At 35.0% G+C, this 23578-nt stretch overlaps 1 protein-coding gene across 2 annotated transcripts in view; it reads right to left on the bottom strand.

The window, feature by feature from the left end:
• Positions 1 to 4359: 4359 nt before the first annotated feature.
• The window catches only part of LOC145294140 (urocanate hydratase-like), an 89729-nt gene continuing 70510 nt past the window's right edge, over positions 4360 to 23578 (bottom strand). For both annotated transcript variants that reach the window (XM_080141249.1, XM_080141257.1), the window contains exons 17-21: positions 21164 to 21263; positions 17457 to 17538; positions 13652 to 13700; positions 10379 to 10429; positions 4360 to 5666 (exon numbers count right to left, since the gene is read on the bottom strand). In XM_080141249.1, the coding sequence (XP_079997375.1) occupies positions 5535 to 5666; positions 10379 to 10429; positions 13652 to 13700; positions 17457 to 17538; positions 21164 to 21263 (414 nt within the window). In that variant the 3' untranslated portion in view covers positions 4360 to 5534. The remainder of the gene's footprint in view (positions 5667 to 10378; positions 10430 to 13651; positions 13701 to 17456; positions 17539 to 21163; positions 21264 to 23578) is intronic.

A 23578-nucleotide genomic window follows, 5' to 3' on the forward strand; every position in this document is an offset into this window, starting at 1 on the left:
AAAATTGAATTTTCCAGTTTTTATTTATGAATTCAAGGTAACTAAAAAATAATATGATGTTTATACATAAAATAATTCCATTAAAAATTTTTTAAAATTTCAAAATATTATAATTTTGAAATTTTACTCAATTCTCTTCAGATTTCATAAAATGAAATATGAGGTGGGGGATGAACATGTATAAAAAAACATGCATTTGACAAAAATTGAATTTTAAATTAATTCAAAAGTGAATAAGTATCGAAAATTGCATGAAAATCTGACCATTAGCTGATTTTTAGGTAGACTTATTAAACACAGATTAGAAATGGTGTATACATAGGAACGTTATTTTATGGCATCGATAAATGTAGATAGAAATTTAATTTCACAGTTTTAATGTAAATGGAAATGGAAATAAAATCTCACATTTTTATTATTTTCGTGTGCTGAAAAAATATATTACTTGTTTATTTTAGGCTCCTTTTAAATGGCACAAAAATTATGATGATAATATTAACTAATATTAAAGTTACCAAAGCTAGTGGTGGGTGCACCAGCCCAGATGTGGCAACAATACTCCATGGTGAATGGTGGCTTTACAGAGATATAGAATACTTGCAGGTGTGAGACGATTTCCAATTTTTTTTTCCTGTCTCTTCCTTTTTTCTTCTAGATAGGAGGATATAAAAGCTGGGGAAAATTCCCTGGGAGAAGAGAAAGAAAAGAGTCGTGAACATCTTCTCTTGAAAAGAATTTCGTATTGCAAACGTTCAGATTGTGCGGTGTGACATTGGTGGCGAGAGGCCAGGTGTGGTCGATTGGAAAAGAAGAGGACAGAAACGTGCTGTTGTCGAGAGAGTGACTCACTCCTTCCCGAACCCCAGAACCGAATCCTGATTATAACGCTAGACGTTCATAATCCAAACTTCCATTGAGATTACAGGTCCAAATGTAAAAAAAAAAACTAGTGAAAAAATTAATACAATTTGGTAATTTTCTTTTCTAAGAAATCTTTTTCGTCTTCATCTAGAATTTAGTGTTTAGGGTGTTACAAGTGTCCAAGACTCCAGGGTGAGTAACATTTTATGCCTGCTATCCATGCAGTCCAATTCAAAGGGTTGACATCAGTCATGTTGCATGCTTTTATATGCCATCTTATACACTCCAGCCACATTTTCCCTTGATCTGTAGCAGTGAGATTAGAAACAGCAGTAGCAACAGTCACCATTATGATTTTCAATGTGCTTTATTTCTGAGCTGGTGCTGATTGGGGCAAGCATTTAACTTCCTTTCTGGCTTGCCCAATCAGAAGCCATCTCAGGCGAGTTGAGCATGTGATAAATTATAAACTGGAGTGCCAACTAGATTACATCTTTCTGGCCAGGAGATCACTTGGTGAGTTCACCCCTCACAGTGTTTCTTTCAAACCCCAAACTTCACTAACCCGATGAAATAAAAACCCTCCTTGGCCTCTAGCTCAATGCACATGGACAATATAACACATACACCTACCTACATAACTATGAACATGCAGCCTGGCTGGTACATTACCAACATTCTCTTCTATGAATTTTTTTCCCTTTCCTTACAAACAGGACATTCATCCTACCCATGTATGGATGTTACTCTCTTTGCTACTAAAGAGACAATTAATCACACCATGTGGACTTTCTAATGTTTTGACGTATTCGTTTACTAACATTCTTCTCTTTCATTTATCCTTTTACTTATATGATAACGATGACTATGTTGCAATGGGTAGAATTGGTTGCGTGCCAATCGGCTGTACAACAAAGAAAACAGACACAGGTAAAATTCAACAAATCGCAAAGAAGAGAGAACAAATGCAGATAATTGGAAAGGAAAGTTGTATTTCTTTCAATATAAAATACATGATGGAAATGTAGAGGAAGCTGGAAAAAGTCAATCGATGAAGATTTTAGCAGCAGGAAGGTTAGAGAACAGGAAATGTACCTGAACAGCAGTGTAGACTGGATGAATAGGAATGCAGACACTGAATAGCTGGAGTGGTTGAAGATATAAAAACTGGATCCTGGACAACATGGAATGACATCACACAAAGATTGATGTGATGTACCTAAGGTGCGATGAGATGTCTCAGTAGGTCCAGTCCGCATGGACGTTGCAAAGGGTTGGATCCACAAGAAGCTGGATCCTGGATGTAGGTCACTGGAACAGAAGGCCGAATGTTGATAGGCACTGGAACTTGATACAAGATGCTTACAGTCACGGGGGGGGGGGGGGGGTCCTGACCCCTGACAAGTTTGCATTCTGGACGTTATACATGGCCACACCAGCTGAGATGTCAAGTTCCTAAGACATTCATGATCTCACCAATATTGAGTTTCTGATAAATCACAATTGATGGGATCTCCAGTCACATGTCTATGTCCGAAACCATTGCAGATCATAAGTGCTTGAGATTCATGTATAGAATAGGAAGACAAAGTCTCATTCTAACATTCAAAACAACATCTTCGTTAAGGTGTAAATAAAAGAGGAGTGGAAAAGAGAAAAGTGTTAGTAACGGGATAAGTTCAGGAGTATGGGTAAAGGCAAAAGGTTATGAAGTCCACATTGTGTTAAATGAATGTCACATTAGTAGGGGAAAAAATGTTTATTTTTGGAGAAAAAATCCTGTTTATAAGAAAAGAAAAAACGTTCATACATGAAGAATGTGTACTGTACTGAAGTCAGGGCTGTGTAGTCATGTGTGGCCATGCATGCGTGTTAAAGTAAATCCACATGTATCGCCATGGTGAGTGCATGGTGCTTCTTGTCAAACCCCTGGGCTGGAAGTACAGGAGTTTTGGTTGCACCGAAGAGAGAAGATTGGGTGTTGGAAGAAGTTCTATAAAAGGGATCAGCTCACTTTGGGTTCCTGGCCAGAAGAAAAAGGAAGTAGGCTGTGTTAACTCTTTTCATCAACTTCTCTCGTGCTCAGATCGCCTAGTCTCTGATTGGATAAATCTAAAAGGAAGTTAAATGCTTGCACCGATCAATGCTGAGCTTATAAATCAAACACAGATTCCAAATTGTAAACTGTGAGCTGTTGTTGCTGCTGCTAGACATGTCTCCCTGTCATGCAATATGGCAAAGCAAACACATATTGAAAAGGCTTTGAAGGAAATGTCTATAAATATAAGCATTGACAACAGTTTACTGAACTTTTCCTATGCAACTCAATAGTGAGCAGTGATAGCACGTTTACAATCACCAAGTGATTAACAACACAGACTGAGAATTTGGGCATGTCGGGTTCGAATCCAGTTCATTCCACCCACAGAAACACTTTTACTTAGGGATGTTGGCAACCTTCATGTGCTAACTCCCATAAGTACCTGATGTCTTTCTAGAAAGAATTCTAACTAGAAAGATACTGGGGAAATGAATGCCAACAATAATCATCTGATTTATTCGAAATGAATGAATCATGCGCAACAATGGCAACCACCACTAACATTCGCGATGCCATTTAAGTAGCAGAAGATGGCTTTGATATCAAGTAGAGCGGCATTCACATCAACACAAGCTTCAGCTCAACCATCAATTGGTTGGGCAATGTCCTCATATCTATGACAGACATAAGTCGAGCTCAACTACTAGCATCCCAATAAGACAACTACATTTTAACATTCTGATATGAAATTGAACACTTACATGAAATCTGTTGCCAATGTCACTGGGAAAATGGTGGGACCCTTCTATCAATCCAGTAGACATCTCATTGCTGATGCAATTCTCTACCCGGTATGTCTAAGGATGGAGTATTGTTGCTACATCTGGGCAGGAGCTGCTAGAAAGACCTTATCCTGCCTTGATAGAGTTCAAAATAGACTTTGTAGCCTAGTGGCGGATGTCCTTTTCTCTTCCCTGCAACCTCTTTGTCACAGAAGAGACGTTGCAAGCATGTCTCTGCTTTCTCATTATTTTCATGGTAAGTGCTCGTCTGAGCTCCAATCTATGGTCCCCCCTTGCAAAACTTTCAGGAGAAACACTCGTCTAGCTGAAAACACTATCATTAATTGCCCCCACTCTTTATCTGTGCCTAAACCTAAAGGTAGATTCCATGAACAAAGCTTTTTTCTTAGAACTGCACATCTGTGGAACTCTTTTCCATTTACCTGCTTTTCGGCTGACTATACTATGGTCATCTTCAAGTCCAACGTAAACAAGTGCTTGATGAGCCGTTCCCTTTAAGTAATCCAATTTACCAAATTTCCACTACTAACAATTACTACGTCACTGTCCCATTGACCACTGTACACTTATTAACCCTTATCCTCGAGTGGCCTCTGGGCCTTGATAAGTGGTGACTCCTTTGCAAAAAAAAAAAAAAAAAAAAAAAAAACACAATCTTTGTAAAAATTACTTTTATTTGCTTATGCCTTCAGTGTTCCCTGATCGCATACATCTTGATTATTTTATTTTACATTTATTTTTTTCATTGTGGTTAATCAATCAATAATAAAAATATAATAATGTATATTTTATTAAAGTTCATCCATCAAACACATCCATGTTTTTTAATTTAAAACTAACTGTACCAATTTATTCTTTAACTTTCTGGGGGGGGGGAGTTATACAAAATTTAAATGCTTCTACAGAATTGTGGGATTTGAAACAAATGCATTTCAGATAAAAACACTATTATGTTCCTATTTACTTGCCTTCCCACGAGGGCAGAATTAGACACAAGGTCGGTTTTTAATGTGGGGAAAATCCAGCTCCCCAAAAAGGGGCATACTGGATAGGAACAAAAATTAAAATTGTCTCAGTCATGAAGGATTTCTCCTCTACTGACCGAGGACAGAAAGGGCAGAGTATAGCATCAGAATAGATACTACATTGTAATCTTGGTCCAAAGGTCAAACGTGTTGTGTCGAAATTAGTATAAATTTCAAAAATTAAAAAAAATAATCCAGTAGATCTGGTTTTTACAAAAACCCATACATACGACATTTTGAATATTGAAATGGTGGATTTTAATTGAAAGCAAGGAAAGCAAGGGAGATAAATCAGTTTGTCATACAGAATTGGTCACACAATGTTTCCACATTAAAACATATGATAAAACATTGATAATTCTATTTTACCTTGTAATCACTTTTCTAGTGGATCAGTTTTTGTAATTTTGGTAATTTGTACTAATTTCCATATGATACATACGTAATAGTGTTTTTATTTGAAATGCATTTGTTTAAAATCTCACTATTCAGCAGAAACACCAAAATTTCAGCCATTTTGCTAAAATCTACTCGAATTCAAATCATAACATTGTCTCGGCCTTGGACCACAATTAAGTACAAATTTTTAAAGAATTAAAATGTTCTCTCTTAAAAATAAAAATCAGCACTTTCTTTTTTAACAGCTTATAAATTGATTTTTTATGGCTTATAAATTTTAATAGCTAAATGCTTTTTAATTGCTTCATTTTTAACGACCCATAAAATTCTCTTTCAACGACATATAAAACTTCCTGTCCGTCATGACATACTTTGAAATATTGTTGTATTTTCAGGTGTTCTATTTTAAATAACTTTGGAGATAATGTCTTTCTGGACAAGGTTTGGCAAGGTCACTTCCAGTTGTGGGTTGTCCTTCATGGTCAGTTTAATCGTTTCCAATGCATTAGTATTTCCAGCCCAACTCCTACGAGCAACCTAAAATAAAATAAATTTTAAAAAATCATATTTTAGTTAATTTTTTATGTAATACTAGAAAAAATGTAACTTGTTCGGGTTAGATTGTTTGAACCAGAAAAAAATGAGCTTGCAAAGCCAGTTAAATATCAAAAATAAAAAAAACAAAATATGAATTAGTTTCTTTCTGTTCGCTATCTTTCTCTTTCTCTCTCTTTCACACACACATTCTCTATCTCACTCTCCAACTATGAGTTAAATAGTAATGCTTCTTTTCTCTTTTGATTATAATTGACTATTACAATTTTTTATTCTTTCCTTTCTTTATTACTTTCAACTGTTAATATGTATGTATGTTTGTATGTCCGGTGCTCTTTGTGATATAAAAGGATGAGGTAGGAGGAGAGAGAACGAATAAGAAGGTGAAAAGAACAAAGAGTAAAACAGAAGGAAGAAAGTATGCAGAGAAGAGAGGAAGAAATGCTGTAAAATGCGAGCTCAAATGTCAACGAACAAAAAAATTTCTGTTCCTTTGTTGAAATTTAAAAAAATGAATATCATCTTATGTATATCCGGAGAGAGAGAGAGAGGCCGATCAGGAGTGGGAGCAAAAGTGATAGAAACCATATGCAATAAGAGTGAACAAGTGAAACAACATACAGTGAGAGAGGCTGAAAGTGATAGACAGAAAATATAGTCACTTCATGAGTTAATTACAAATTACAGCTAATTAGAACTAGTAAAATGGAAGTTTTTTTTTCAAACATAATTCGATTGCAAAATCAAGGAATATTTTAACATGTATTTTGCATGATTAAAATGTACAGGAAAAAAGCTTTAAGAAAACAAAAGCTAATTAACTCAGCTTAGACTATTTTCTATTAGTTAAAGTAGCTGACCTTACTGGTTGATTACTTATAGCTATTATATTATGCTCAGAAAGGCGAGAAAAGTAAAATAGATCATCGGCATGTTAAGTCACTGCCCTTCTTTGTCTTCTTTTTATTTCACTATTTTTTTTTTCTCCTTCTCTCCCTTAACCTACACTTATATAAAAGTGGGCAGGGGAATTACATAGAACAATTGCTTACACCTACATCCGCAAAACCTGGTCAATGATTTCTGCACAATTTGTCAAAACAAATTCTGAATCCTCTTTACTTAGATAAAAAAAAGAATGGCTCGCTAACCAAAAGTTAAAGTTCCAAGAAGTTGCAAGCAAATGACACACATGTGAGATAACCAACGCCGTCTTGGATTAATATGGTTCCAATGCAATGGTTCCCAACTACCGTGCCGCAGCACAGTAGTGTTGTGTGTGTGTGTGTGTGTGTGTGTGTGTGTGTGTGTGTGTGTGTGTGTGTGTGTGAGCACTAATTCTATTCGGGTTTAATCGGCTTCCTCCGAAGGAGGAAGTTTCATGGGAATATGAAATTCACAAGCCATTCTCAGTCGCATGTAGTCGCATGTATATCCCTGTCAAGGGAGATGACGACGTTAGGTTTTTGCAACTCTTGCAGGGAGGTATCGACATCCTCCTATATACAGCGCCTGGAATTCCCAAATTGGTCACCCATTTTAGTAATGACCAGGCTCAACGTTGCTTAACTCCGGTGATCTGATGGGAACCAGTGTGCCAACATAATTATGCCTTAATGTTGTGCCATAGAATGATTACTGGTGTACCACGAAGAGGTTATAGGCTAAATTTACAAGTTGCTATCCGTGGAAAACGTTTTCATATCATTATAACCGGGGTTGTTTGTATTTGTAAATACTAACTCACACATTATTACTTATGTCATATTGATGCTTAAATAATAAAACGAGAAAATAAAATGTTATATGAATCGTTTGAATAAGCATCCGTCAAAAAGGAACTACAGAGAGAGAGAGAGAGAGAGAGAGAGAGAGAGAGAGAGAGAGAGAGAGAGAAAACAAATAAAAATTTACTCACACATGCACATAGCGCTTTCTGTTTTAACGACTTATAAATATTGAAATGGTGGATTTTAATGGAATTTTAAAACTAGCAAAATGGAAGTTTTTTTTTTCAAACATAATTCGATTGCAAAGTTGAGGAATATTTTAGCATGTATTTTGCGTGATTAAAATGTACAGGAAAAAAGCTTTATGAAAACAAATGCTAATTAACTATTAATTTGTTATGTTTTTATTATTAATCCCATTTAGAATATCAACAGATTCTATGTAGGTATTTCTTATCTGATACTAGCCTGGGTGCCCGGCGTTTCCCAGGTGTTTGGAAGTGTGTGTTGCACAAAAATAAATAAATAAATAAAAGTGGTGGTAGGTATGCAGGCTTGAACCCATACTGCGAAGAAAGAAAAGAACATGAACAAAAAAAAAAGTGATGTTTTTGTCGTTGCATCCATCGCCAAACCGGAAGAGGCGAAGGTTTAAATTAAGGCTAGTCAACCGAAAAGCGGGGATGACTTTCGAAAATATTGGCGAAAAAAGCAACCCCTCCTTGTAGAAAAATGCCCATTTGAGGGTGAAGGAATTAATGTTTTTAGCTAATTTTTCGAAATTTGTCGTCTGAAGAGTCAAGCTTTAAAATGATACCGATCGTGTGAACATCCGTCGCCTCTGTCGAAAATTTTAGGCATACATACATACATACATACATACATTTAAACAGATAGGTGGGATTTATATTATAGAAGATGTAGGTGCTGCAAACGAATGTTCTAATTGGGAAAAATTTTTTAAAAACATGGTTGAATATGATAAAAATCTGTTTGAATTATGTTTTTTGTTTAAATTTTAGATTCAATTCATATTTAATTATTAATTTCTTCTAAAAAGAACAAGTGATGCTGATAACAGTAATTCTATAACTTCATAAAAAAAACCAACAACAATAAAAGTGCACCAGTTTTATAGTGATGATTAACTGAAATTTGAATTTAACTGGACTGAAGATACACAGATTCCTTCTTCAATTTGTGTTGCGTGCAGCCAAACGGTGTCGAATGAAGTAAGTTAGATGAAAAGGTAGTCACCTTACCCTAACCTAACCTTCTACCTAAACATTGTTATTTTATTGCATAAAAAGGCTTTATGAGTAGGAAAGCATTGATTTTTTGTGATAAGTGTGCGGTGAGAATTTAAAGAGCTCAATAGTGTGCCGTCATGTAAAAAGGTTTGAGACTCACTAAGTTAGACACATACCTATGTCAATACTACTTTCTACAGTCTTACATATTGGAATCCACAACGATGTACATTAAAAGAAAATGATGGATCTTTGCAATTAATAAAAAGAAAAGAATCTCCCCTTTCACTGATGCTCTATTCTTCCCTTGGCCGACATTTTCCTTTAAGGTCATCCCTGATTACTCATACAACACTTTGGTATGTCTTATTCGACATGACACCCCATACTGTGCGGTTTATTCAAACCTTATATAAAGATAACAGGAAATTATATCATAAACCAAGATCATTTCAGTCTTGGGTATAACATTAAAAGATATCCAGTGGAGGCGGTGGAGAATGTGGAGTTGTCCCTTAGTGATCATTGCACCCAGGTCTAATTTGTCCCGTAGTGTTAGAGTATCTAGGACTATCAGTTCTGGATATCAGAAGATACTGGCTTCCTGACCAAAAACGCACCAAACTTTGATGTTATTGGTTTTTCCTTTCCCTTTACAAAGTCAGAAACAAAAGCAACAATTTTTTTTTTCTACAAAACAATCAAGTCAAACAAACACCATGAATAAATATTTGAAGATATAAAGAACTTGAAGCATAAGAACTTTTTCCAAAATTACTGGATTTGGCATTACATAACCCGAAAAGGTTTATATACCGTAAAACAAACAACCAAACTAAACACCGTGAATAACATTTTATTGACGATATAAAAAACTTGAAGCATAAAAACTTTTTCAAAAATTACCAGATTCGTTATTAAGCCATCCAAAAAGGGTTGATATACCGTTAAAAAACAAATAAACCAACTCAACCTTATTTCAAACTAATACAATCTACACACACATGTGCGCGCACACACACACACACACACACACACACACACACACACACACACACACACACACACAGTCCTCATCAGGAAAATATAAACAACATATTTTTCTTTTTTTTATGTAGCATGTTATCACTAGGGCTATGACAACAGAATATTCTTTTTATTGTTTTGACTCTCGAGACAATTAGACAGTTAATCAGTCGAGAACCACATCATTCTATATAAAAGCATATATCAACAGATACACACACGAGAATCGAAACAATGAAAATAATATGCTGTTGTCCTAGCCGTAGTTATCACTTAACCGTAGTGTTCTGTTCAAAGATTGAGGTTTTTAGACAACAAAAAAAATATAGATTTTTTTTTAGGTAACTTATATTATTTTCCCCCCGCTCAAGTCCCGCTCCTTCATTTCGATGACAAAATATATATTATTATATTCATAGTCAAAACTTAGTGACCACCTTTACAAAAAGATAACACCTTGAAGATATGAATATAAAAACACTTCATTTTTTTTTTTTTAGGCTACTCCTGGAAGGAATTCTTTGCTGGGGACTCCTCACATGACCGTTAAATAAACAGAAAAAGGAAGCCTTGGGAGGATGAACTTATTAAAAGTTTCTTCTGGTTTATCTAGCAGAACTATACTTTACTCTGTTTTTAGCCTGAAGGCAAATATTTAAAAAAAAAAAAAAAAATGTTGCTAGCTTACTCCATTGGAAACATCCCAGGCCAACATGCATCTTGCTCTATCCTCAGCCTCCTGTAAAAAAAAAAATTACTTTATGAATTAATAAATATCACATAAAAACAATTAACTACAGATAAAATAAAAAAACAATAAAAAAGAAGACAAATATATTGTATAGACATTGTATTGTATAATATACTGTATTCAATTAAAAATTATTGTATTGTATAGACTATTCTTCGATTCAATTTCAATTAATTTGGCAAAAATAAATAAAAATAAAGAAACAAGGATCTCTAGACAAATTTATCTTTAGTTGACCTTTGACAATTAAATATTTTCGTTTACTAGCCAAATAAAAATGTTACTAGCCATACCCATGTGATTTTTGGAATATGATATCTTCGATCCGTGACGAGCACTTACATCATAAAGATTTTTCTGTGTTATTTTAAATAAGTGTAATTCTAAATATGCACTGAATTTTATGTTGAGACTTGAACGCATAAACATTTGAATTCCTTCAGATGTTTTTAAACAGCCTTTGTTAAAGAAAACAATATATTGTTCTATTAAATTTTTATTGTTTAAATAATTTGACTTTGCTTGTTTTATTAAAAAAAAAGACATTTTTCACTTAATAATGAACTTTAGACGATTGCCAGTGAAAAGAAAATCACTAAAAGATGAGTGTTTTATTATTTCTAGTCGCCACTTTGAAAAATCACTCTTAAATGCGACTGTTTCACTCGCAATGTAAAGCTCTGAGCAAGCAAGCTTTAATTACCATGTAGGAAAAGGGTAGTAGAAATTTACACAACTGAAGATACAGTAGCGCAGCATCTGTTCAAATTCACTTTGAATTGCTATGCTGTTGGTGCATTTATTACTTCTCTAGAAAGTTAATTTCAAGGTCCAGGAATCCTGATTGAGAAAGCAGCCCTCCTTCAGTTCAATCGAAATCAGCAGTGAAATAGTCTATTGCCGTGTTCATGTAGATCTCTTTCTGGTACAGGAGTGAATAATAGGTCCTGAAGAGTATTGTAATGGCCATGCTTCTTGAGTCAACTTTCACAGGGCAGATCCCATAGACTTTATAGTATTTGAGTAGCCAGACTTTGAACTTTCTCCAGATTCTGGATATCATGGAGCAGAGGTCTAGACACCATACTCTAACAATGGTTTAATAAGACATAAAGTAGGAGAAATATTATAGAAATAACTTCGAAGAGAGAGCGTCAAATGAGACATAAAGTGCCCTTGCTTTGTTTGCAGCCTGAATGCAACACTTAGATGGTTTAAAGAAGTTGACTCAGTTCCCAAAATCAACAGTGATTAGACCATTCTTTAATTGGATTTCATTATTGAGATGAGTATTATTTATTAATTTTATTTATTGTGGACTATTATCCTCATCTTTTTAGTTGTTGTTTTACAATGTTTCGGCCAACTATTCCTCTGGCCTTCATCAGGTGGTAACCGTAACGGGATAGGAACTCCGAATCTCCTTACTGCATCCTCAACAATTACTGCCTTCCATAGTTGTTGTCATCTTACCACGTTTTGGCCAAGTAAGCTTCTGGCCGACTTTGGGTAGAATTGAAACCGCTATCTTCACACAATGCTCAACTGGAACCGTATAGATTCAACGTCCCTATGCGCTGCACCACGGGTCCCGAAGAGCGATTAAGGTTGAATGTTTTGGTCTTATAAATCCACGGTTATTAATTATTTGATCTTCCATGGTCAGGTCCGTACCGAATGGTATATATATTATTTAATTGGAATTCATTATTGAGATGAGTATTATTTATTAATTTTATTTATTGCGGACGTTTTGGCCAACTATTCCTCTGGCCTTCGTCAGGTGGTAACGTAGTGAGATGACAACAACTATGGAAGGCAGTAATTGCTGAGGGTGCAGTTAGGAGATTGGGAGTTCCTATCCCATTGCGGTTACCACCAGACGGAGGCCAGAGGAATAGTTGGCCAAAACGTTGTGAAACAAAAACTAAGAAAGATGAGGATAATAGTCCGCAATAAATAAATTTTTGTTATGATCCAGTCCCTGTTGATTTTTCAGTGGGAGTTTAGTTCTTTGCCCCGTGGATCCACCCTGCCAGGCTTTGCTTTCTCTCTTTGAGAAGGGGTTAGTTTATCAGTTATCGCTTGAGGCGCCCCCACCGGGGAATGTCAACGGGGCTGCCTAGGCACTTTTTGAAGGTCAGAGTGCCCTTCCTCGGGAGGACACTGACTTCTCAATCCCAGTTTCCGACACTGATGTCTATGTTCTTGTAGAACTAAACAAAACCTCTCTCTTATCTCTTTTGCCTTCTAGAGCAGAGCTGTATCATTACCGAAAGTTCAGAGTCAGAAAATGAAACCACTGCAACATGTAAACATGGAGGTATAAGTCCCATTTAATGAAATATTTCCAGACACTTTGAAAGCTAGATTTGAAATTATCAAGTTCGCTTCTACAAGTTACTACTTTTGATGTGATTTGCAAATAGGATCATATTTCTACCAATCACTTTTTGATATAGAGTAGAAAAAGAATAGAGCCCGAGCATGGAGCTTTAGGAAACACCACTGCAAGCATCCATCTCAGATCAATAACCCTGTATGTATGATCACCAAGAAAGGATCTTATCCACTTTATAAACGATTCATGGAGGTAATAGATGTTTAGTTTATGTAAAAAAATTAGTGGTGATTGACATAGTCAAAGGCCTTGGCAAAGTCCCTACAGAAAATATCAGCAGTATATTCCTTTTTTATTTTACTCTTAAATCATTTGTTCATTACAAGTAAATTTTTGAGACATGAACGTTTTGGGATGAAACCATGTTGAGGTGGTAGCAGTAAATGTAAAATGAGCCGTGATTGCTTGCTTGAGTATAACATCCATGAATTTTGAGATAATAGAGGTCTGTAATTCATTGAGTCTACCGGAAACAGAGTTATCCCCCCTTAGGAAGAAATTGATTTCTAGACCAGATTAATGCCTCTTGGTAAAACCGCTCAAACTTACTTGGTGAAAAATGTATTGATGTTTAAATATCATTAAAAAAAAAAAAAACGAGAACTCTCATTACAACTTGTGGTCGAGAAATAAGATAAGATTTCATTTTCATTCGTTGACTAGATGAACTACAGGCTACATCGACTGTGAGGCACTTCCCCCTAACAGAAAAGAATTCATAAATACAAACATTAATAGAATTAATAGTATAATTTCGGCTTCAAACGAAAAAAATCTGAAATAAGTAAATCGATATAAACAAACTTTACCTTTGTCCCATCTAAAACAAGACCAAATCCACCATTCATCACTTCACCCCTAAAAGAATAAGAAATATCAATTATATATATGCATCTGTAAGCACAGATCGATTGTTAGAGTCAGTAATGAATTAAATAAATATCCACAGTGAACAATATCATTTAATAATAAGTAAGTTATCAATCATTTAAAATAAATACAAATTAATTTTCGTTTAGACCAAACATCAAACTTTAATCATTCCAATTTAATGAGTTGCATAAATATGCTCTCTCTCTCTCTCTATATATATATATATATTAGTGATGGGATGATTCTAATATTTTTTTCTGATTCCGATACAATTACTGATTCTGTTCTAAATTCCCGATTCCAATACAATTACCGATTCTGATTTTTTAAAAATTTCTTAATATAGTTGTTTTTTCATGGGTGGGGGTTGAGAGTGTCGGATTGCCGTAAAAACGAATGCGTATATTTTTTTGAATGTAAAAATGCACCTGTGGATGTGATTTATAGATTTTAGTTTTACTGGTAGTTTAGAATCAAGAAATATTTCATCATTTCATCATTAATACGAACCGTGGAAAGATATGTTTTAAACAAACTCAAAGAAATAAAGACAATAAAAAAAGAATCGTTTGGGGCATCGGAAAATCGGCACAATTTTTTTTGATTCTGATACCAATTCTGAGACTTCAAAAATTCCAGTTTTGATTCCCAATTCCGATTAATCGCCTCAACACTAATATATATGCGTGTGTGTGTGTGTGTGGGGAGGGGGTTGTGAAAATATTTTCTACTCTTTATGTATACCAATCCTTTTTTAAATTAGAAGCTCTATGTTTTTTTTTTTTGTTTTTTTTTTTACATGGGGATCTTTGCTATATTCCAAAGTTCAAGGTTATATTCATCTTACCAAAATCAAAAAAGAAAGAAAAAGATTTTGGTACATTTTACAGATCTGTTTTTTTCACAGGGAACAATCAATATTTGTATGCCAACATTGAACATTTCCTTCTAGGGACTCATCAGAAAATCTAGAAAGTTCACAAAGAGAAAAATGCATAATGATGTAATATGGAAAATTCAAGAAAAAACAAAGCAAACTCATGCCTGCCCATACTCTGTGGGTGGCCATCTTGTTTTTAAGGACAGATCTCTAAAATGTACCAAACTTTTTTTCATTTTGGAAACAAGTCACATGTAAGATGAATAAAACCTTAGATTTGCAATATACCACAATTGTTTTATATATATATTAGCAAAAGTACCCGTCGCTGACTAGGTTCAAAAACAGCCTACAGAAAATGGACTCTGATTTATGAAAGTATAATTTATTATACCATACCTGTTCACACTGAAACACTTATCACAATATTCTGTGGATCTATATTAAAAAACTTTGTTAAACTTTGTGGCATATTTCCATTCTATGGAGGTCAGGCACGAACGAACAGCCCATAATTTTATTATACCATATTTCTTCAAACTGAAACATAATTATCAAAGTATACTTACGCAGATAGATATGAAAAGTCTTTATTAAAGTTTGTGCCTATTTCCATTCTATGGAGGCCAGGCGCAAACGCAGACCCCACAATTTTATTATGCCATCCCTATTTAATTTGAAACATACTTATCAAAGTATTCTTATGTACATCTACATCAAAAACACTTGTAAACGTTTTTTTTTAATTTTTAAATTTTTTATTTCCATACTTTGTGGACCAGGCATGAACGCAGACCCCACAATTTTAATGAACCACCGTTCTGCCAGATCAAGCATACCCATTCCTTGTCTCGATACATCTTCTATCATTATATGTAATCAGTTTTTTAAAATAGTCAACCATTTAGGAGCCTATTCGTGACCAAACACACACACACACACACACACACACACACACACACACAGACATTCAGCTTTATATTATATATATATATATACACACACACACAGGGTGACCCACTTAAAAGTAGCCCAATCTATCTAATCTTTCTCTTAATGACGAACTGACACTGCAAGACAAAATGCAATTCTTTTTCCAAGATTGGCGCTACATGCCACACGTCTCACAGATCACTGACAGAAGTTCATGACATGTTTACGGAAGAGAGAACAATAAACAAATGTTGGGGCCGCCACGTTCCCCGGACTTGTCATCATATGATTTTTATCTTTAGGGAACTTTAAAGCAAAAAGTTTATGCAAATGATCCTCACTTGTCATCATAAATTATTTTAGTTTTAACACTTCTTGTGCTATCATGAAACAATAAAAAATAATAAACTTTCTTTTTTTACATTTCTATAAATAATTTTTTTGTTGTTGTGTTGTTTTAACACTTGTGCTATCACGAAAAAAAAAAACTAAGAATTTTTTATTATTTACATTTCTATAAATGGTGTCTTTTTGAAATAATACATTTATGTCATTCACAAGTTTTATCACAGATTTTTTTGTCATAAATAATGTGTGTTATAAAAAAGAACTTATTTTAAACATTTTATGAAGGAAGTTTCGGTTTTGTAATTCAATTGAAAGTAGCTACTGTGTTTTATGATAAATTATTTATGACAAAATTATGGGACAAAATTTGTGAACATTTTAAATTATTTCAATATGAACATATTTTAAATATTTAGAAAATTATTTATAGAAATGTAAACTGAAAGTTTTAATTACTTGAAATAAAATATTTCCATATTTTAAAAACATATTTATAGTGTAGCGGTACGTCAGAGACATTAAAATAAATGAATAACATTTCAGTTCTATGCATATTGCCGTATACCACCACACAAATTCTCTGGAGATAAAAGTCAAACTTTTTGTGCGGATGTAAAACAGAGCATAGCACATGACAGAGGGTATCTATATTCCGTCCAATCAATGCTCGAAGAAAAATACATTTCTCAAATCTTTTTTTGACAGCTTCGCAGGAGCCACCCAAGGCATATAAAAGACATCACACGAAAATCGACTGTCTCTTTTCTCTCTGCTGGCTGGCAGCAAACCACCTGGCGGCTTTGGCCCTAGGGCAACCAACATGGCACAAACACGCACGACTCGTCTAACAGGAGAAAAATGTTTTTGCCCCTCAACATTACTCGTCTTTCAAGCTGAGCAGAATTATTACTTGGACAATCAATTTGCATGGAAAGGATTTACCCTTAATCTGATTTATTCTAAGAAGAAATTTAATTCCTTTTTACCATTATTTCTTTAAAGAACATTATTTCCTCTGCCCAGAAAGAGTCACTCATTTAATTCCAGCATCAAAATCAAACTTTACCATTTCTTCTCTTGTGTGACAACAGAGCACACAGACATATCAAAAATGATGCTTCATTTCATAAATTTCTATATTAAATGTTGAAACTGATCTTCATATTGCTAATTACTGACCCCTTTTAATTTGAATTTTTTTTTTTTTTTATTACGAGTTGGGAGATATTTATCTATGCTCACGCCACGACTGTGATACCAGGTATCAGTGAATATCGACCAACCCCTTACAATAGAAATGTAAAAAAATAAAATTTTATTATTTTCATTGTTTCATGATAAAACAAAAAGTGGTTCAATATGGTTTCGTTTTTCATTTCACGTTTACTTCCGGCGTCTTAACTTTGCGTACTGAATTTTTTTGGACATTAGAGTTTAGTATCATTTTATGTTGATATTACTATTCGGAAAGGAACGTAAAAGTGAGGCAAAGCTGTTTCATTCGAGGGAATTCATTTTACCCATCCTGGGACGGGTATTCTTCTAGTTTTATATATGAATAAAAAGCAAAACAAATTTACCATCCGACTCCACCTCCATTATGGAGAGACACCCAAGTTGCTCCTCGAAAACTGTCACCAACCATGTTTTGTACTGCCATATCTAAAGAAAGAGGAGGATATGTTGAGAGTGGCAAGAAGAGATAATGAGAAGAGATGGATGATGAAAAGATTGATAGATAGGGAAATAGAATAAGGGAGAAATATGCAGGCAAATAAAAAAGAGAGATAGAGAAAAAAAGAGTGAAAAAAAAGAAAGTGTGAGAGAGGAGTAGATGAGAAACGAAGAAATGAAAAATCAGGAAAAGAGTGAAAGAAACAGAAAGGAGAGAGAGAGAAGGGGGGCTGCAGAGAAAGATAAGAAGATAAACCGAGAGAGAGAGGGAGAGAGAGAGAGGATGAGAGAAAAAAATACTGAGGGAGAAAATTGTGAAGAAAGAAAGGTGTATAAAGAGAGAGATATGGTGAGAAAGATGCAGACATTAACACACGAATGATGACTACCACATTGTGCAGAAAATAAATATGCCAAACACATGATCAACTAAAACGATAAAGTTCAAATATCAAATATTCCTATTTTTCATATACAAATGTCTCATGCAGATGCTTTCAAGAGACAAAACAAAATAAGAAAACAAACAAACAAAGAATAATAATATATAAAATAAAGGCAGTTTCTTTATCGTTTCTTTGTCATCAATAGCTTTTTACCTACAATTCTGATTCTTTACTTTTTATTGTGGATCTTTGCAGCATGTTTGTTAAGGAAAATAAAATGTAATTCGATTTAATTCTTTCCACAAAATACTTTGTCTAAGTCAAAATTATTTTCAAATGGTCGCAAATTGATGTAACTCTGTATTCGTACATCCTTCATTGAAGAAAAAATAGTTTTGAAAAACATAGTTTCAAAAACAGAAAAGCAAAATAAATTAAAGTAAATATACCATTGGGAACAACCACTGCTCCTCCTGCTTTTTGCCTACCCCCTCTTCTCTTTTTTTTTTTTTTGTGTGTGTGTGTGTGCGTGTGTGGGTACGTGTCACCATAAACTGGCACCACACCAAATAAGTGAGGAAGGTCAAGGAAACTGGAGAGACCGAGGAGAGAAAGCACTAGCTAGACCTCCACTGGATGAGTGCAAAGAGGACTCAGATCTTGGGGAAGCTCATTGCCACCCAAATTCAAGTGAAGACCAATGGTTACTGCCCACAATAAATCAAAGGTGTTGTGATAATGCAAATTCTTTTGCAAAGATTATCAAAAGTAGTGGAGAGTACTGGAAATCTGAGGAGACATGTTGTCACTCAGGTGCCAGATAACACCACAAGTTGTTCTCGAAGAGCTTTGCGTGACTACTCTTAGTGAATAAATGATAATAATAATAATAATAATAATAATAATAATAATAATAATAATAAGAAGAAGAAGAAGAAGAAAACAGTAAATGCAGACTGTGTGGACAAAGAGACAAAACTATAAACCATATAGTAAGTGAATGCAGCAAATTGGCCCAAAAGGAATACAAGAACAGACATGACTAAGTGGGAAGGGCAGTACACTGGGAATTATGCAAACAACTGCATCTCAAATGCACAGACAAGTGGTACAAACATAAGCTGGCAACAGTACTTGAAAACAAGAATCCAAAATCCTATGGGACATGGACATAAAATCTGATAAACCCATCCAAGCAAGAAGACCAGATGTCATAATAATTAACAAGAAAGAAAAATCCTGTCAAATCGTAGACTTTGCTATTTCAGTTGACCACAGGGTGAATATCAAAGAAAAGGAGAAACGGAGCAGACACACAGAGCTAGCCAGAGAGCTGAAAGGGATATGAAAGATGAAGAAAATCAAAATAATACCTATAATAGTAGGAGCACTAGGAACAATCCCGAAAAACTTTGAAAAAAGGATGGGATAAATTGGAATCAGAGGAATGACTGGAAAAATACAATGAACAACAATCATGAAAACAGCTGAAATATTAAGGAAACCCCTTGAATGTGGAGACTAACACACGTACCACAAGCGCAGACCAGACAAACTGCTGCAGTGACAAAACATGAAGTGCTACATGGAACCAAGAACATTGAAGATGCATACCTATAAGTTCTCTAACCCCACCCCATCCCCCCATTACTACATCACTGCCCCCCCCAAACCAAAAAAAGGAGTGAGACCGAATAGCCAAGTAATCAAAGAGGAAGGAAAGACCGAGGAGTGAGCACTGACCAGACCATAAATGGACTTGAGGTTATCTCATCAGCATCAGACAAAGCCAAACTCTTTGCCAAGAACTTTGCAGCTAATTCTAACCTTTGCGACCAAGGCTGCCAACCTCCAATATTTCCTCCTGTATCAGAAAACACGCTATGTGATATACAAATATCTGTACGTGATGTTGCTAAGCTAATCAAAAACCTTGATTCCAGTAAAGCAACTGGCCCTAACGGTATTCCAATTATAGTACTCAAAAGACTTCAACCAGAACTTGCCCCCATCCTTACAAAACTGTTTAAACGTTGTCTTAAGGAGAATTGCTTCCCGTCACCCTGGAAAATCTCATCAGTATGCCCTGTATTTAAGAATTCAGGTGATCGGTCATCTCCCTCACAGTACAGGCCAATAAGTCTCCTGTGCGTCATGAGTAAGTTGCTGGAATCTGTGTTAAATAGAGAAGTAATCAACCATCTTAGCAAAAATAACCTTCTTAGTGACATGCAATATGGTTTCCGTTCTGCTAGATCTACAGCAGATGTGCTCACAGTTATATCTCATAGGATTAGCGAATCTCTCGACGGAGGCAACCTTTCTAGGACAATTGCTCTTGACATATCGAAGGCCTTTGATAGAGTATGGCATAAAGGCTTACTTCACAAGATCTCCAGCTACTGGAAATGTTTTCTCAATTATTAAATCATTTCTCTCTGATAGGTTCATAAGAGTAGTGGTTGATGGGTAGAAATAAGAAGCTCACAGTATTAATGCTAGAGTCCCTCAGGCGTTCATCCTGGCCCCTACTCTCTTCCTGATCTATATTAATGATATTCCAAATCACATGCTTACATAATTTGTAGACATTTATGCTGATGACACTACTATCTATGGTAGCACATCTAAGACCGTAAACGACCAAGTTCTCTCTGATTCTCTCTTCTCTGATCTTGAGCAAGTGGTACAATGGGGAAAGAGGTGGCTTGTTACTTTTAATGCATCTAAGACCAAGCTTTTATCTTTACATCATCAACGCTCTGATCCCCATCTGGCATCAATTGAAATGAATGGCTCTCGTCTTGGGGAGGCCTCATATTTTGACAAACTTCTGGGCTTGACCTTTACTCCTGATCTTAAATGGAACACATACATTAAATCCGTTGCCAAGGCCGCTGGGAAAATGGTGGGATCCTTCTATCGGTCCAGTAGATATCTCACTGTTGATGCAATTCTCTATCTATATAAGAGAATGTTTTTGAAAGGTGGAAAGTACTGGAAAATCTGGGGAGACTTGTTGTCACTCAGCTTTCAGGGAACACCACAGGCTGTATTCAATGAGATCTTTGATGAACTGTGTGAAAGCTCCTTGTGAGCCAATAATAATAATAATAATAATATGTGAGCGTGCCTAAGATCATGCTCTACATGATACAACGTAATTCATGAGTCATGAAACGATACTCATTTATAATAAAAACCATGAGTTTGATTTTATTCCTTACCTGCACAAAGAGCTGAGCCATCATAAATATTTGACGTTTCCCGGAATGGACTGTCCGTTCCACTGACATCATGATGATCTCTACTGAGGACAATAGGACCCTAATTATAGAAAAAAAAGCCAAAACTTTTTTAAAATTTTGCTCACAAAATTAAACTTGGTACAATTGGTTTTGCAGAGCAATTAATCCCAAAATGAATGCCACCTGTAGAATCTATCTATCTATATATCTATAAAAGTGAAAGTGTGTGTGTGTGTGTGTGTGTGTGTGTGTGTGTGTGTGTGTGTGTGTGTGTGTGTGTGTGTGTGTACATTTCCCTACCAAACTAGTCTGTCAATTTTCAGTCTACAGATCCGAAATTTGACATAAGGGGTATTGAGATTTGAGAAAATCATTTCAATCAGTTTTCGGCCAGAAATTTGACTGTCAACAGGTCAAAGTTCATCGATTTGACCTTTGAAAACTCTACCAAACTCCTCTGCCAATTTTGGGTCTAAACACTTGAAATTTTAGATGTAGATTACTTGGACATGAATCAAACTTTTTTAATTTGATTCGAGCCTAAAACAATAAATGTTAAGAGGTCAAAATTAGGGTCAAAGTTCAAAAGATTTTACCTCTGTGGTCTCTATCAAATTACTCAGCCAATTTTTGGTCTAAACATTTGAAATTTTACATAAAGTGTATTCAGATAAAGGACAAGCTTTTTAATCGGTTTTTGGCCAAAAATTTGGCTGCCAAGGGGTCAAAGTTCAAAAGCTTTTACCTTTGCGGTCTCTAGCAAACTATTCAGCCAATTTTGGGTCTAAACATTTTCAATTTTACATAAAGTGTATTCAGACACACATCAAGCTTTTAAAGCAGTTTTTGTAGGTTACCTAGACATGAATCAAACTTTTTAATATATATATATATATATATATATATATATATATATATATATACTTATGCACATAAAGTTATGAACAGTACATAGGGCCTGAACAAAACCGGGCTGAACCGCTAGTCGGTAATAAAACTCACAATCCTTTTTGCATGCCAACGATATTTGGTACAAATAAACTTTAATCTATGCCTGATGTTTCCATCGAGTCTTACCCATGAATGTTCAACAATCTTTGTTTTATCGATGTTCAATGATATGCAGGGACACTTTGATGATCGTCTCATCGGTAGGAGCTATGGTTATAATCAGCTAACGTATTTCCTACTTTCCGGTGTAGCGCTACTGAAAGCGGTGACAAGACAAATCAGTTCTTTCACTTTTTTTTCTCATGCCTGTATCTCCCCCCTATGCATGCACTCGTTTTTTTTTATTGCGTTTTTCCAATCTTTTTTTATTTGAATAATATTGTTTTCATACTCTCACAAACATATATTTATTATATAAATTCAAATAAAAAATAAATAAAAAAAAGCAACATTTTTCAGAAACATATATTTCTTATAAATTTCAATTGAAATAAAAAGTTTTATTTTTTTAATTTTGTTATTAAAAGTGCAAATAAAGACTAATTGTGTTCTGTATAATTTTGTTAATTTGTATTGTATACTTTTCAGTAATGAGCTTTTCTTGTATTTTATTTCATAATAGAAATACTGAAGAACAATAAAAGTAAAGGAACTGATTTGCCTTGTCATCACTTCCGGTAGCAGCCTGTAATGGAGTCAGTGAATGTTGTCTATTACGTTGAAAAATGTTATATTCGCATATCCCTCAATATTCACATGAATAAACCAGAAAAGCAGCAGCAGCTGCGACGGCAACAACAATGGCGACGATAAGAAAAATCTGTTCGTCGAGTCAACACAAACGAACTCAATAAACACACATGACAACTCCAAATCCCATTTCTTTAGATACACACATAATTAGAATAACTCGCGCCTTACTTCAACAAAGAAAACTGCCACAGAAAGCCGCACAGCAAAAAACAAAACCAAAATACAAAACACGAACATCACAGCAAACGCAACTCCTAAGCATAAAAACACCAATATATAATTCACATAACAATGCAGCCGTACAACACCGACTAGATTACATTCACAATTTTATTAGCTTCAAATCGATATAACACATGCATACATACACCAAACAGACGGTTCACTACAACACATTATAGCACGATAAACAAACACAATTAAGATAGCAAAATATAAGCTAATTATTAATTTGCCCCTTGTCTTCACCTACGTCCGCAACACCACTATAAAAACAGTAGCCATCACAACAAAAAGTCAGTCGAGCCCATAGACAGTCAGTCAACCAGCATGGGATAATTATCGGCTCTGTCGGACCCCCCCCCCCCGACGTTAAACCCATGTTCGCGCACATCATCCATCAACCTATCCACGTGGAAATACCAACAGCGAGAATTAACACTCACATTCTCATTTTATTCTGAATCATAT

This window comes from Euprymna scolopes, chromosome 2 (assembly GCF_053919585.1).
Source record: "Euprymna scolopes isolate OS-2025 chromosome 2, ASM5391958v1, whole genome shotgun sequence".
NCBI lineage: Eukaryota > Metazoa > Mollusca > Cephalopoda > Sepiida > Sepiolidae > Euprymna > Euprymna scolopes.